This window comes from Venturia canescens, chromosome 8 (genome assembly GCF_019457755.1).
Source record: "Venturia canescens isolate UGA chromosome 8, ASM1945775v1, whole genome shotgun sequence".
NCBI lineage: Eukaryota > Metazoa > Arthropoda > Insecta > Hymenoptera > Ichneumonidae > Venturia > Venturia canescens.
The window spans coordinates 18,554,182-18,569,364 of NC_057428.1; the positions used below are offsets into that span (position 1 = coordinate 18,554,182).

General features: G+C 36.0%; 4 protein-coding genes across 6 annotated transcripts; 2 read left to right on the forward strand and 2 right to left on the reverse strand.

Moving 5' to 3' along the window:
- Nucleotides 1-123: 123 nt before the first annotated feature.
- On the reverse strand, nucleotides 124-5,237 carry Tbc1d22 (TBC1 domain family member 22). The gene is made up of 8 exons (XM_043426385.1): nucleotides 5,056-5,237; nucleotides 3,748-3,918; nucleotides 2,810-3,360; nucleotides 2,576-2,706; nucleotides 2,208-2,462; nucleotides 1,880-2,129; nucleotides 1,550-1,773; nucleotides 124-1,343 (listed from the first exon to the last, which is right to left on the reverse strand). The coding sequence occupies exons 1-8, from the start codon at nucleotides 5,223-5,225 to the stop codon at nucleotides 1,203-1,205; spliced, it is 1,893 nt and encodes a 630-aa protein (XP_043282320.1). The 5' UTR covers nucleotides 5,226-5,237; the 3' UTR covers nucleotides 124-1,202.
- On the forward strand, nucleotides 5,150-7,088 carry Glo1 (Glyoxalase 1). Of its 3 annotated transcripts, none has more exons than XM_043426389.1 (4): nucleotides 5,150-5,285; nucleotides 6,120-6,465; nucleotides 6,663-6,730; nucleotides 6,827-7,088. In XM_043426389.1, the coding sequence occupies exons 2-4, from the start codon at nucleotides 6,170-6,172 to the stop codon at nucleotides 7,012-7,014; spliced, it is 552 nt and encodes a 183-aa protein (XP_043282324.1). In that variant the 5' UTR covers nucleotides 5,150-5,285; nucleotides 6,120-6,169; the 3' UTR covers nucleotides 7,015-7,088. The 3 variants fall into 3 exon arrangements, with proteins under 3 accessions (XP_043282324.1, XP_043282325.1, XP_043282323.1); XM_043426390.1 differs by lacking the exon at nucleotides 5,150-5,285 and adding an exon at nucleotides 5,399-5,422; XM_043426388.1 differs by lacking the exon at nucleotides 5,150-5,285 and adding an exon at nucleotides 5,764-6,010.
- Nucleotides 7,089-7,427: 339 nt separating this feature from the next.
- On the forward strand, nucleotides 7,428-10,621 carry Tbce (Tubulin-binding cofactor E). Its single transcript, XM_043426325.1, has 8 exons — nucleotides 7,428-7,525; nucleotides 7,818-8,000; nucleotides 8,286-8,675; nucleotides 9,154-9,441; nucleotides 9,537-9,666; nucleotides 9,742-10,048; nucleotides 10,126-10,343; nucleotides 10,421-10,621. The coding sequence occupies exons 1-8, from the start codon at nucleotides 7,470-7,472 to the stop codon at nucleotides 10,511-10,513; spliced, it is 1,665 nt and encodes a 554-aa protein (XP_043282260.1). The 5' UTR covers nucleotides 7,428-7,469; the 3' UTR covers nucleotides 10,514-10,621.
- An 87-nt stretch (nucleotides 10,622-10,708) lies between these two features.
- Xpd (general transcription and DNA repair factor IIH helicase subunit Xpd) lies at nucleotides 10,709-15,082 on the reverse strand. Its single transcript, XM_043426324.1, has 13 exons — nucleotides 14,738-15,082; nucleotides 14,563-14,662; nucleotides 13,876-14,130; nucleotides 13,519-13,752; nucleotides 13,312-13,435; nucleotides 13,121-13,217; nucleotides 12,882-13,015; nucleotides 12,261-12,790; nucleotides 11,837-12,012; nucleotides 11,454-11,733; nucleotides 11,254-11,364; nucleotides 11,083-11,181; nucleotides 10,709-10,982 (listed from the first exon to the last, which is right to left on the reverse strand). Exons 1-13 carry the CDS (start codon nucleotides 14,740-14,742, stop codon nucleotides 10,848-10,850), a joined length of 2,280 nt encoding a protein of 759 aa, XP_043282259.1. The 5' UTR covers nucleotides 14,743-15,082; the 3' UTR covers nucleotides 10,709-10,847.
- Between the last annotated feature and the right edge of the window lie 101 nt (nucleotides 15,083-15,183).

Sequence of the window (15,183 nt, forward strand, 5' to 3'; positions counted from 1 at the left end):
ACCTACCTCCGCCTTAGTCACTAAGATAATAGAACAGTTAGAAATAAACCGAGAGAATGAGGCACACTGACGTGATTTCGTACGAGCAAATTCTGAGTTTCGGCGTCACAAAATAATTCAAAATTTTATCGAAACTGAACTTCGTTTTATTAAAAACCTTCAATTTCATTTTAAAATCCATTCAACTTTGTAGGAAAAATATTTCAACTTCAATAAAAGCTGTTCAAGAAGCTCCGATTTTCAACTGAAATCGTTCATTAGCAATTTCATTCTGAATTCGTACCATTCGTATTAATTTTTCTTGGCACTGATAAATCTTTTAAATAAATGAAAACGAATGACAGAAAACAGACATCGACACAAAGTTTCAATTTTTCCAATGAGCTTTTTCGTCCCAAACACCGAAACAGTTTGTTGCCAATTTCCACTCATCTCTATCTGGATATTCAAATTTTTCGATTTTACCAAAACAAATGAAATGAATTCGGTTATTTGAGTCTCTCAGCTTGGCGCGTAGCACAACTTCTTCCTACAATCGGTAGTCATTTCTATGGTACGGTATTGAAAGGAGCGAGCACATCGATGGCGAACTTGCATTTATATAAGCTCAAGTGAAATCCTATGTATAATCGTTACATCGAAGAACAACGATTATAATTATATATAAAACTTTTCAATTAGTTTCTTTTTCTTCTATATATATATATATAATATATATAATATATATAATATTGTATATGATATTATATAAATCTACCGCGCATCGGCAAGTATCAAATGATTCATGTTGAAAACCTCGCAAGCGGAGTTTGGAAATGGTACGGTAGAGGGCATGCAATGTTCTACACGTTCGAGACTCCACAAGATGGTAATTTCCTTCGCAACGACGCGATTCCGAATTCGGTATGAATACACGCAATGATTTTGTTTTTTGTTTTTATCCTCTATGAAGAATCAACGATGTAAATCATGCTAAATGGGAACGGTGCACGAAGGAAAGGGGGAATAATAAAAAAAATATATATATATATATATTCATGACCTTAATGTGAATGGCTCAACTCGCTCCGCAAAAACAAATAATAACGATGATACGTTTCGTTCAGGAGCGTCCAGCCCACTATCGTTTTTATCGTCTTCTTAAATGTCTCTCCTTCGTTTTGGCCGCTGTGACAATCTCAACCAAGCACAGGAATAATTGGTCACCTTGTGTCGTGAGCCTGAAGATGATTCGGTGCATCAGCGAACGTAAATTTTAGCTTGTATGCCTCTGCAACTAATATTCCAATCTCCGAGTCGGTCCAGTTCTGGGTCGGCAGGTTTTGTAGCATTAGCATCAGCCCCTGTTGTAAAAATGGAAGGAAATTATAACTTCTGTACGTGAAAATATGGAAAGTAAGAGAGAAAAAACAAATACTGTGATACATGAAGAAAATCAATTGTTTTTCACTCTGGATTACTTTTCTGGCTAGCTTACGCAATTACTCAAGGGAAGTAATCTCGGGTCAAAGGTTATCGCTGTTACATTTAACATAGTTTCGAGACTAACCTGGAAATCTGGCTGTAAAAGAAGATGACGCCTCCATCGAAGAAGAAACGCGGCGCAAACGTAGAGCTGAAATGAGGCGAAACGATCGGATTCCGCTAAATAAGTGTCCCAAAGGCGAATCGTACAGTGAAGAGGTATTTCTCTTGTTAATAAGTTATTCATCCAACGAAAAGAAAACTGCAAATAATCGACGCCATGCTGATGCAGATGTTGGTGCAACGGGGCTGAGAATTTAGGAAAGAAATTCTCGTCAATAATTTCCAATGATTGAAAGCATTTTGCCACTTTCATGCGATTCAGTTTTTTCAACACTTTTTTCTGTTTTCTCACCATCAATCCTCTGTATGAGCTCCTTCAATTGGTTCACTTTATGTTGAATGCCTAATTGAGCAAAGATGTAATTGTCCTGAATTCCATCGAGAAATTTGGACAGGCACCAAAAGCTGTCAGCTTCTATAATATCTTGATGTTCCTGGAGCAAGCTTGCGACGTTGTAATTTTCGAGATCTTGCCACGCTGAGGCTGGTACAGCTTCTTGCAGGAATACCAAAAAGAACGGCGTGACGAGATCGTTCATGCCCTTCGACAGTTCAAAGGATCGTTAATAATGGAAAAATTAATTGATTCGCGAATAAATTTATGAAATCGAGATTATTACCTGGACGTAACCGGATGCTGGATGTCGAATAGCCCATATATAAAGTATTCTCTCGAAAATGAGTTGTACCGTGTGCTGTTGAAAAAGTGATATAAGCGGGGACATTCGAGGAATATCAATGTGAATTTGTCGATATGTGTCTTGGAACCCTTCGTCCCTTTCGCTGTCATAGTACTGCTTAACAAGATTCCAATAATCTAATCGTTTTCGTTCGAGAACTTGTTGGCGACGCTCGATATTGGCGGGAAGATATTCCTGTTATAAAAATAAACACAACGATGAAGAGAATTGAAGAAGAGGTAGTTGAATTTTTCAAGTGCAAAAATTCAGGTGAGCGAAACTCGAATGACTCGGTTTGTACGACTTACAGAAAGTAACCTCCAGGTAACAGATCGTAATTTAGCAGGTACACCGGACCAGGACAATTGCCTCAATTCATCCAAATTGAGGAGAGGAGAATCCAACAAGGATTGAAATTTATCGACTTTACTTTCACCATCTGAAATGAAAATGAGCATGAGGGTGAAGAGTAAAAAAGGAAATAATTTTACTAAGACAATGCAAGTCGTTTGATGGAGATTTTTTCAGTCGAATTTAAGCACCTTGTTCCTTGGATGGTACGAAAAACTTAGAAGAAGCGTTGCTCTGTTTGAGAGGCTGCGGTCTGCCGGGGAAATGAGTCGTTCTATGACCCGGAGAATTGGCATTTTTCGGGTCGAGATCCTCGTTAGAATTTTGTGAATTATGATTTGCCGAGGCATTGGTGGTTGTGCTCATTTGAGCATTTCGAAGATGAAGTGGTTGGACGGCTAACCTCTGAAGGGCCTCGGCACGTTTTTCGTCCGGTATAATCGTCTGACGTGATTGACTATCCTTTGAATTTGTTTGAGTTTCAGCACAGCTACCGCTGCTTCGATGACTGTTTATCACGCTCAGAGCAGCAGAGTGACTCACACGCTTCGATATTTTCACATCCGATACCGTCCAAAATTCATCGTCTCCCGAGTCCCACGCGTCGTCTACGCTTTCTTGAAAATCCTGAAACGAAGCTGCTCCTCCGCTTCCTGCATTTCCTACGTTGCTCGTGAAACTTATCGGTAAATTGTTCGTTGTTGTTCCCCTCGATTGTCGAGGATCTTGCTTCGGACTCGGCCTGGTATTTTTTAAATATTTTAAACAAATTAATTAAATGAAATTTCAACGATATTTATAAGTTATCATATCATCATTCAATATCTCCAGAAAATATTTTTGAAATCTATATTTTAATTGAACAAATAAAACATGTGATATTACACAAATATGTGATCAATATGAAATATTGAACAAATCAAATAAGTATGTTGAAAGCTACAAAAATATTGTGTCAACGAATGAGAATAAACGTTTTTTCTGTCATGCAAATTGAACAAAAATGATGGTTTAGGAATAAAATTCTCATTGTTTTGGCTAGAAAATTTCTTGTTGAAAATTAGTAGCTCCAACTCCAGATTTTTCTAAGTTATTCATATTTTTACAGGCGTTATTCCTATCAACGTACCTGCCAGGTACGGCTCGTGTGTTTTTTTTCCAAAAAGACTGATGATTATACTGAGACTGATTTTGATGACTTTGATTTTCCATCTTTGAAAAGGACGTTAACTGCCAACTGCCAATTTTCTTCGACAATCGCACGAACAAGCTAAACTGCCCTTCATACCTTTGTGAACAGCTGAAAAAAATATTATAACAAACTCAGTTGAAAATTTTTTTTTTCATTTAGTCATTTATTTACATGGCAATGTATAAAAAAAAATGAGAAAAGCAAAATAATAGGTTTTCTTCTTTATTTTATTGGTATAAACCTGCCATCTATGGATGTGTGTTCAGTATTTAGTATTTAGTATTCTCAATATTATACAAGCTTATTCTGAGACTTCCATATTAAGCAGAACAAATTCAATTATCCTAAATATAATATAGTGTTTGCCAAACTCATATCAGGTAATTTACAATGTTTTTTCTGTTCAATTGAATTAAATAAAAATTTGAATTTATAGTAAAAATTAGCTTCAAAATTAAGCGGTCTTTTTGAATTTATTATCACTTCAGATAAATAGTGGGAAAACAACAAATTTTTTGCCATCCATTATGTTGCAACAGTTTTTACAGAGGATAGAAAAAACTTATTTGACCAACCATCAATATGCTAGTTTTTTTATCTTATCTAAGATTACAAAATTTAACAGGATTATGCAAAAAATCAGAAAAAGTGGCTTTAAAATTCGTTATTTTGAAAATAAATGTGCAAACATTTAGATTGGAATAACCAAATGTAGGGCAACTTGCATTTGGAAGTCTTCGCTTAAGGTGCTTAAGGCTGAAGAAATAAAAATTCATTTAATCATACAAATTTATACCAGGTGAAACACAGCGAGCAACAATTATGTTAACGTGTGTGGCCTGATAATCGGTTGTCGATGATAAATGGGTAACAGGTGCAAGCAGTTTATAATAAATCAAATCAAGAAATTTAATAAACAAGGTTATGTTTTCAACGTGAATATAACTAAAAACTATGAGAACAAAATATAAATTACGAAATTATTCAGCATTTGTCATTGAATATTTTTGTATTTATTGTGGACGAAGGTAAAAGTGTTTGGAAGTGTTTTATCGGTGATACGTGGAATGTCACCGAGTTGGGTGTAAGACAGTTAAAAGTCATTCTATCTCTCTCACTCTCTTTTTCTTCACGCTTTACACCACCGAACATTGTGACACTAGAACGAGTTATTTTTTTACCTCGAAAAATGCAAAATACAGGCATACGCAACACGTTTAAACAGATATTTAAACAATTAATTACCAAAGAACATTCGTATGAAAATAATGACGAACAAAATAATACGATTCGAGGAAAAATAAACCACGGTCTTCTCTCTCGTCGTTGGAGCAAGTACACTGTTTGACGTTATACGAGGATAATTTTTTACCACCACAGCTGCGACGAGTCGGTAAAGAAACGGGTGCTGCCATCCTGTCTGTACGTTCACCTGTGTGAATACCGACAAATCACGCTGAGATGACGTACGACCGGTGTGTAATAAACTTAATTATTATATTTACTGTCGTTGTTGTCAATTCGATTACTTATTAATTTTATTTTCCCCAATTCACTATTCCCCTTCTCGATATTTTCATCGGTCGCATATTTTAGCGTTGCGTGAATATAAGTGAGTGGTGTAGGATAAGCAATTGCACAATTATGTTCGAGCAGGATATAATTGCTCGAAAATTGAGCAATTATCATTCAATAATTGTGGAGCGGAGTAGACGAATTTTATCGGCGCAAGAATCATAGCATTTTTTCTAGTATTTTTTTTTAATAGTACAATTTGTGCCAGGAGAGATTCGGCGTTATCATTGATCCTGCCGATAATTTTTTCTCAATTTAACACGATCCGCCTGTTGCTCTCAATTTCCCGCTATAAAGGGATTTCCACAATTCGTAGCTCAATAACAAACCGCCATAGTGTGCGTGCGCAATGCCGCTATATAATCTATATATTCCACGTTATATTAATCGTCGATAAAATATGGTGAGGTCGCGACACGTTCGACGAACAAGTTGAAAATTGATGTGCGAATATCTTCGTACTCGCCGTTCGCCGCGATCTTATCGCACGTCGCTCCTTCATAACAGATTTTTTCAACATAATAAAGCATTGATAAATTATCTGAAAAATTCTGCAAACTCGTGCATCGTCGTTTAACATAATAATATTTGCATTTTAATCACCGCCAGTGCTCATCAAATTTTTGTAGGACTTTTTCTAATCAATCAAAATCAATGATAGTGCGCAATAATTAACCCACGAAGCAAAGAGCAATTAAAATTTCGTCATTCATCTGTATTGTTGTTATTTTTAGAAATTCTCTCGCCAATACATAACCCAAAAATTTCTGCATAACTCGCAAAAATGGGTGAAACTTGTGGTTTGACAAACAGCGAAGCTCGCGATTTGTGCTCTGCTCCTCCCACAATCTCCAAAGATTGGATCATGCAACAAACAATGTATCGCATTAAGGACCCAAGGAAATCATTGCCTTTTTATACCGGTGTACTGGGCATGAGATTGCTCCAAAAACTTGATTTTCCAGAGAATAAATTCTCTCTATATTTTATGGGCTATGAAAAACAAGAGGATGTACCAACGGACAAGAGGGAATCCATCGAATGGACTTTCAGCAGAAAAGCCACGATAGAGTTGACCCAGTGCGTATTCCACTTTAAAAACCAATATTTATCAATCGATTCATCATTAAAAATATGAACAACTCACAACTTCACTCTGAATTACATAATCATATGTAAAAGTAAAAGAACTTTTATGCTGAAAAAAAATCCAAATCGACTGTTCAATTTACATTTATAATTTGCAGTTATTCCAATTTTTAATTAAATTATTCCAGCAATTGGGGAACTGAAACAGATCCTGATGCAACCTATCATACAGGGAATACGGAGCCTCGAGGATATGGTGAGAGCTTAAAAAAAAATTTAATTTTCCTTTTTATCGGCCAAGAAGTGATAAAATTCAGCTGCTCGATGCACAATTTTTTTCAATTGGTTCCAGGACACATTGGAATTGCAGTACAGGACGTGAACGAAGCCTGTAAAAATTTCGAACGTTTAGGAGTTGAATTCGTGAAAAAACCACAAGATGGAAAAATGAAGGGAATTGCTTTCATCAAAGATCCTGATGGTTACTGGATCGAAATATTCAGTCCTCGTACTATCGCGGATATCGCAATGGCGCACTGAAATTATAAACGTCGTGAACTTCCTGAAAGCATTGCAGCAGAGAGCAAATGTACAAAAAAAGAAAATGAAAACGACTTCTGTTTTATTTTATAATTATTTAATCCTATATCTTATTACTTATCGCTTTTGCACGATATTTTTCTATACTCAGTATGCGTGGTATTGTATAAAAAATTTGATAAAATATATTTACTTTTTCAATATAAGCTGAAGACTTTAAATTTTTTCGAAATCTTTCTACTACGCCACCTACGAAACAAACATTAGAATTTGGAGACCTCCATGAATTTCGCCGTTGTCAATTTCAAAGATTATTTTTCCAAGAATTTTGTACTATTGCCATCTTTCGTTCAGTTCTCAATTTATTCCTTGGTTAACAAATCTTTATCGAGATTCATATCTGGCGAAGTGACAGGAGGGGACGCACGCAAACGAAGAGATGTCAAATTGCACTAATGACTTTTGGAACTGAAGAAAATACGGCGAGCCGCAGTCATTACGATCCTCAAGAGTGAGTTTTGACAATGAAATACTAAAGTGAAATATTTCAAACTTATTGCATCTTTGAAATTTTTATTTGTCGTTCAAACTTTTCGAAAAAATGCAAATTCACATCATTAAGAGGTTAGACGGTTTTTTTTAGTTCAAACGATCTTCTCTTATTCTGAATTGAAACAAAAATCCTAATTCAATTGTTCCAGAAAAACTTCTATAGTCAGTTGTTTTTATTCGAGCTCTTTGCTCGTGTGTATTTTTTTTTATTTACTGAAAAATAGTTTGTAATTATCGAGAAATTCATTCAGGATGGTCGAGGATATAAATTATGAGATCGGTGCGAGGGTAGAATGCGAAGGTCATCGTGGCACTGTCAGGTATATAGGGACCGTTGGAGATACCAAAGGTACTTGGCTCGGTATCGATTGGGATGATCCTTCCAGAGGAAAACACAATGGTACTTACCAGGGTACAACATTTTTCGAAGCTCGGTAAGAAATACTTTTATAGGTGCATTTTTCTTCAAAGTAATTTTCAAAGTTCCTCCGTAATTAGAATTTCTTTCAAAATTCTATAGAGATTGACCATCAAGTTGAGGATTATGAAATTTTCAATTGCTCTGCACATGGAGTATCTGTAAGATTGCAATTCAGCGATGAGACATTTTTCTAAAAAATGCCATCTCCCTAACTACAAAAAAAAGTTTTTTTCATTAAAAATTTCTTCATACTTGGAATGATGGATACTTTAAATGAAGTTTGTTATTATGTTCACAGAAACTCAACCTCTGGATCATTTGTTCGTCCTGGAAAAGCAAAATTAGGCGTAACCATTAGTAAAGCAATAAAAGATCGTTACGGCCTCATAGACGATGATTTAGCAGGAATAGACAGAGCTAGTTTAACGAGTTTAAAAAAAGAGATGAAAGCACCTTTCGTAGAAATGGTAGGATTTTCAAAAGTAAACAGGAAACAAAGTAAATTCGACCAGCTGACAACGGTCTTTCTTCGTGAACAATGTATTTCGACTGCTGGCGAACCTGGTGAACTTGGTGAACTTTGTCCTAATCTTCGAGAACTCGATATATCAAAAAACTTGATTAATTCGTGGAACGTTGTTGCGGACATATGCAGAGAACTTCCAAAACTTCAAAGATTGGACGTCAGGTAATTCTTCCCAATAAAAAATATCGAGTAAATTTAACCCTACACCTCATGTGCCTTTTTTCATACCCTCAACCTCATGACCGGGGTTTGAACGCACCCCACTCTTTTTTTGTTTATAAATCCGGTGCTACGATGCTAAACTGACTTTATCCTACACCATTTTCTTCGTTTTTTTATAACGAAAGAAATGATGTACGATAAAACTAATTTCAATTGAATTTATATATCAAAAAATCCGTCGATAATCAGTCGATAATGTGACTTATTAGGACGGGAGCGTAGTTTGAAGTTCGCGTGGAGTGTGCTCACACCCCAGTCATGCGTTCTAGGGTTAAAGCCTAAAGTGTTGAAAACTTTTGATTTCTTCTAGTCATTCTGTAATATTCATTGAAAATTTGTTATTTTACCGTTAATCATAATTTTTTTAAAGAAAAACATTTACTACCTGTGCAATTTGACGTTGTTTTCTTTTTTTCAGTGACAATGTTTTGCCCGTTGAGGAAGATAGTACGTCGATAACCATCGACGAGACGTTTCCAAATATCCGATATTTGACAATGTCAAGAATGAATTACAATTGGACAAAGGTTCAACGTTGTACGGTTTTGTTTCCAAGTTTGCAGGAATTGTCGATATCCTTCAACATCGTTAAAAGACTGGAGGAACCATCCGGTGATTTCCATTTGAATGGAATAACGAGTCTTACTCTTGAGGGTAATTTTTTACAAAGTTGGGACGAAGTTCTAAAGTTAGGAGCGTTACCAAGGCAAATATTTTCCTCACAATTTTGATGATTATAACTTGCTCATTATATTTATAACTTTTATTCAAAATTATCTAAACTTTCTTTGGTGTTCGCAGGCTCGAAAATTTAAATCTTAATTCAAACGGAATTTCAATTGTGAGGTTTCCGTGTGAAAAAACAACAGGGAAAACGCACATGTTCGCAGGTTTGCGACAGCTACATCTTTCGCATAATTCCATTGCAGAGGTGATAAAAAAATCTTTGAAAATAAAAACAAAAGTTTCATACATGAAATTAAAAAGTTTTCGTTCGAAATTCCAGTGGCGTTCGATCAGCGAATTGGAGAAACTCAGTAATCTTGAAGATCTGAAATTCCGCGACAATCCGGTTTTGAAGGAAGTTAGTTGCGAAACCGCAAGACAATTGATTATAGCGAAGATTGCGAAATTGAAGTTCCTGAACGGTGTCGAAATTGATGCAACTGAGAGAAAAGGTGCCGAGTACGATTATCTCAAATTATTCGGGCCACAGTGGCTACAAAGTGCTAGTGAAAATGGCAGTACCGAAACTACCGAAAGAAGAAAACAATTCGTTGAGAATCATCCTAGATATCCAGTCCTCGTCGAAAGTACGTCTTCATTAATTTCAAACTTATCTCAAAGCTTGTGATTCTTAGGACACAATACGAATATTATTTTTTCATAGAATACGGAGGTCCGGAAGTGGTTGCCCCCAAAGCCAATATAACTCTGGTATCCGACGTGATAAAAGTAGAATTTTGTTGTCCGAACGATCCATCGCAAACGAAAACGATAACTAGAAAGTTACTGAAAGACATGGACGTGCAAAAGGTGACTGGTCTGGCGCAGCGAATATTTAGAACTGGTGGAAAAATTCCCAAGTTATCATTCGTGCGAAGGGACGTAAGTGCGAAACTCAATTCTCACCAAATTCACATTTTCGATTGACAATTCTCGCTCATGTATTTTTGATATTTCAGATCTCGAAGGATGAAATTCCACTTGACAAGCCTCTCCAACTGTTGAGCTATTACTCTATACAAAACGGCGACCGAATACTCGTGCGTTGGTGATACAAAACAAATACGCTTGTTTATAGATAAACTAATTTCGTATTTTCTACGCTATTGAGACTCTCGATTAATAATTTTGTTAATAAACGTTTTATAAGTTGCGAATCATCTCTCACTTCTCATGCATTTCTTTCACGTACACAGACTGCAGAATTAGTATGACGAATTTAATAAATTATTATTTGACAATAAAAATAAGTGCTTATAATAATTTATTACTATTCTCATATGAATCTGAGTTTTTGTTGTTATGGGAAAAGTAATATACAGCTATAGGATGTACAAAAAATATATTTTTTTTGACGAAATTGATTTTGACGGTTTTCACACTCCATTAGTTCTGCTGGGCCGATTGCTGAATTTTACTAGTCTCTTCTTTCTCGAGCTGTTCTCGAGTCAGTAGCGATAATCCTAATTGGTCCTCTCTCGAAAATGGCTGCGCCATTTGTCGCAACCATCGTTTGCTAATCTGTGCACACGAAATGCAAATACGCAATTATCATTCGTGCACAAACCTCTAAGAATGCAATTGCATTGTTTTTACGTAAATAATTATATCTGAATTTTACCTGAATCGCTTCTTCTGTCGATAAATTACATAAATTATCAGTCAGATGCTCTTGAATCCATTTCGGCAATTTGCTTCTCTTGTCGGCTCTCGAAAATCTCTGGAAATATTTAATTTAGTGTTGAAGAATAAGGAAAAAATTTTTTGAAGGTTGTTAAAACTGAAAACTTACTTTGTCTGCAAAAATCATGATACCGTAATCCGTTTTTCCACGAATCGCCCGTCCTACGCACTGAGCTGCGTGCCTCATGGCATCGAAAGTCAAGAAATCGTTTTCTCTTATCTGAAAAAATCAAAAAATTATCAAAGGTGTAGAAAAACTTGGTGAGTTTTAATAATTTTTACAGAAATAAAGAAAAATCTGCAACTCACTTGAAACTGATCTCTCAAATATTCCAATCGCGCTTTCAAAATACGCGATTGAGTGTAGACGTACGGTATTCCAAACATGAGAACGGCTCTACCAAGATGATGGTCGAAATCAACACCTTCCGAAACTTTGCCTCTAGCGACTGACAATAAAACTGCACCTCTGCCATTTTCACAAGCTTTTATATAATTTATCAAAGCCAAACTCGTTTCCGCAGAGTCTTGAGTCTCGATGAACAAAAGTTTGTGCCTTTGTAGTTGATCCACGACACCTTGGTCGTACCTTAAAACGACGAAAATGAAAAAATTAACATTAAGTTATTGTCCAATATCGAAATTTATTAGAAAATAAATTGTCCAAATTTTCAAAGTTGTAAATTTCTTACCATGCGGCTACGACTGACTCCATGTAGAGGTAAGAAGTGAAAAAGCAAACCAAACCATCGGGAACTGTGGCTGCAAACTCGACCAACAACTGACCGTAATTTCGAATTACTGCAACATCATCTCTCGTTTCGAATTTCGAGGAAATTGCCACTTGATCATTTCCTTTTGCGACGATCTGTCAAGAAAATCCAAAGGAAAAAAATTCATCGGTTCATAATTGACTTAAAAAATTTCCTTTCACTTTTTCTTCATTTAAAAAAACTAATCTAGGGAAAATTTTCACGAGATTTAAATAAAAATTTTTCGAAATTTTACAATTCGTTGCATCTCTGAGATTGAAATGAAAAATGAAATACAGATGGAACGTGAGCACATAAGATTTGCAATTTGAAAAACCATTTTGAATCTGTCACGATGCATTACCATTGGGAGAAGACACGGTCTTGCCAAAGTCATGGTAAACGAAGTCATGATTACTGGATGAAAGTTCAGTATTTTCGGATACATATCCAAAGGCGAAAGTGTTCCGGAAGTGATGACGACTGACTGAAATCTGTCGAAAATCGGTTTCATCGCAATCGAAGAATCTAAGCAACTGAAATGCAACACTGGATTCGACACTGTTGGCGTTTTGTCATCGAAAGGCTCGACAATAATGGTGAATCCTGTCGTATACGTCGACACCAGAGTCGCCAAATGAGTGATACGAATGAGTGGCGAAAAGTCTGTAATATCAGTGATTTCCATCGTTCTGAGAAGCGATGACAACCTTGTGGCACAAAAGCGCAGTGGCTTCCTCTCGATGCAAACTTTTGATTGGATATCGTGGAGAAATATAGCTGGAGATTCTTGTACGACGTGCTGGACCCGCAAACGCGTCTTCAAATATTCCACGAAACGCTTGAGAAAACTCACAAAGTGTTCAGCGTTCCTTATGTTGCCTGGTATCACTTCTGCAACACGAGAAAATTGTATTTTCGAACACTGATCTCAATCAAACAATAAAATCAATAAAAATAACGAAATTTTGAATTTTCTATGTACCCTCGAGAACTTCATTTGGTAATACTGGATTGGCGAGAATAACGTCAGTTTCTCTCGCGAGTTGTGCGTCTTTCAGACCCTCAACCAATCTGTGATATTCTTCTTTCAATTTGTTCGCATCGTCATCCCGCATTCTAAAATTTGAATGAAAATTTTGTGAAAAATTGTCCTACTCAATGTTCGTTTCGTATGATTACACTGTTGTAGAATATTTTTATTTTTTTATACGTGAAGCGTACTCTGCAACTGTTTTCTCAAGGAGTTGAATATTTGCGGAGCTTTTTTCCATCAGCCGTCGATTTACTTTGACGCTCATCGAGTCTATGCAAACGTTATCTGAAACATGGAATTGTGTGAAGATACAAGCGTTAAGTAATTTTTTAACTAATTATTATTTAGAGGGACTTGATATTTCATGAATAGAACGAACCAATGTTGTGCGCTTCGTCGAAAACTACGACCGAACTCTTGGCAAGTTCCTTTGATACAGTCTCCGCAATTTTGGGATCTAATAAATAGTGGTAACTGTAAACGATGACTTGGGCATGAAGAATCTTCGGAGAAGAGAAATTTCAAATATTGTAAAAACAAAAAACGTAGAAACGTAGAAATTGAAAATATTGCCATTTCATCTCACCGCGAATCTCGCCAGAAAATATGGACACCAATTCCTGTCTCGTCCATAATCTTTCATGTCATCGATCGAATATATGCCCGATGGCATAATTTGTTCTCGACCTTCCATATCGAATCCTTCGTAAAAATTACATATTGGTGTTGTGTCATCGTAATTGTGACGATCGCGGACGTACGACGCCGTTAACGAATGACAGCGACCATCAACGATTTTACCTTCCCGTTCCTTGCTCACCTGAAGAAATTCAATTTTTCTGTACTTCAAATAATTCATATTGCCCTCACACTTGAATTCAAGTAAATAAAAGAGTTGGATAATTAAAAATTCCTGTGATTCAACAGAAATCATAATTCTTACCTCTGGATGAATGCACATATTTTTCCTTGAACTCAAAACCAATCCAACGATTTTTGGTTTGACTTTGTCTTCTTTTTCGTAATAATCCATCAAGTTTTTCAACTCCTCGAGAACTTTTTCAATCTCGGGAACTGTTCGAGAACAATAAATTAGTTTTGTTACGACCAGTGGATATTCTAACATGTATGCGATAATGAGTGACAATAGTGTCACAGTTTTCCCTGTGCCTGAAGGCATTTCCAGCAGGCAGTGACCCTGAAAAGAGAAACCAATACAAAAATATGGATTAAAATATGGACACCTTACAACAATTCATTATCCATGATTCTAGACGATTCTGGTCTGTCAAAAATAACTGATTTCTCCTTCAATTCAAAGTTATTTTAGACGAATGGTCAGCACCCAAAAGCTTAGGTATACGAAATTGGACACAAACTCTAATTGTGGAAAATATTGTTGGGAGAAAAGTACAACCCAACAATGTTCTCAGAGATTATGTTTCTGGACAAAGAAGCTTGGGCAGAGGTCAACCTTTTTGTTCCAGTTCTGTATCACAAGCAGTAATTTGTAGAAAATGGAACCAATTGCAATAAAATTGCACAACCCGAAGTATTGCAAGAACTGTTCAGACCACGACAAATGATCTCAAACTTTATGAATTTGTATTATCGCAAAAGTTGCACATACCTTGGCGTCCAAACCCTTTTTGAGTTCAAGCATGTAAGCATATTGTTCGGGGTAAATGTAGTCGTAAGGAAAATAAACGATCAAGCCATCAACACTGATCCTAGAAATGAATAATGCAATGCTGAGTGAATGGCAACAAACAAAAAATGCTTAAAAATAATTGAACGCTGCTTACTTCATTTTGAGAAGATGAAAACTGAGTAACGAGTTACAAATAAAATTTTAAAACATTCGATTCGCACATTGAGTTTGTGAGTAACGTTATAAGAAAACGTTTCGACAGGTTCGCGTGGATAACCTAACTTATCTTTAACGGCTTCAACCCATGGACACAGAGAATAATTGTTAGTGATTTAAAATAGCAAGTAAAACAATAACGCTTTGACACAATACAGCTTCAAGAACCGAAAATATTTTTTTTGACCTCCGCTTTTTCCAAACAGATATACAAAACAATTAAGTGTATTATTGTTCATTTACGAGAGCAAAACATCGAAAAATTTTAAATCTACTTCACAATCACAACCGGCGCAGTTATATATATATTGCCGTATTTTCAAAATCCGTAAGATTCCAACGTTACGGACGGTCGGTAAGACAGATGGCGCTGCATGTTTTGAT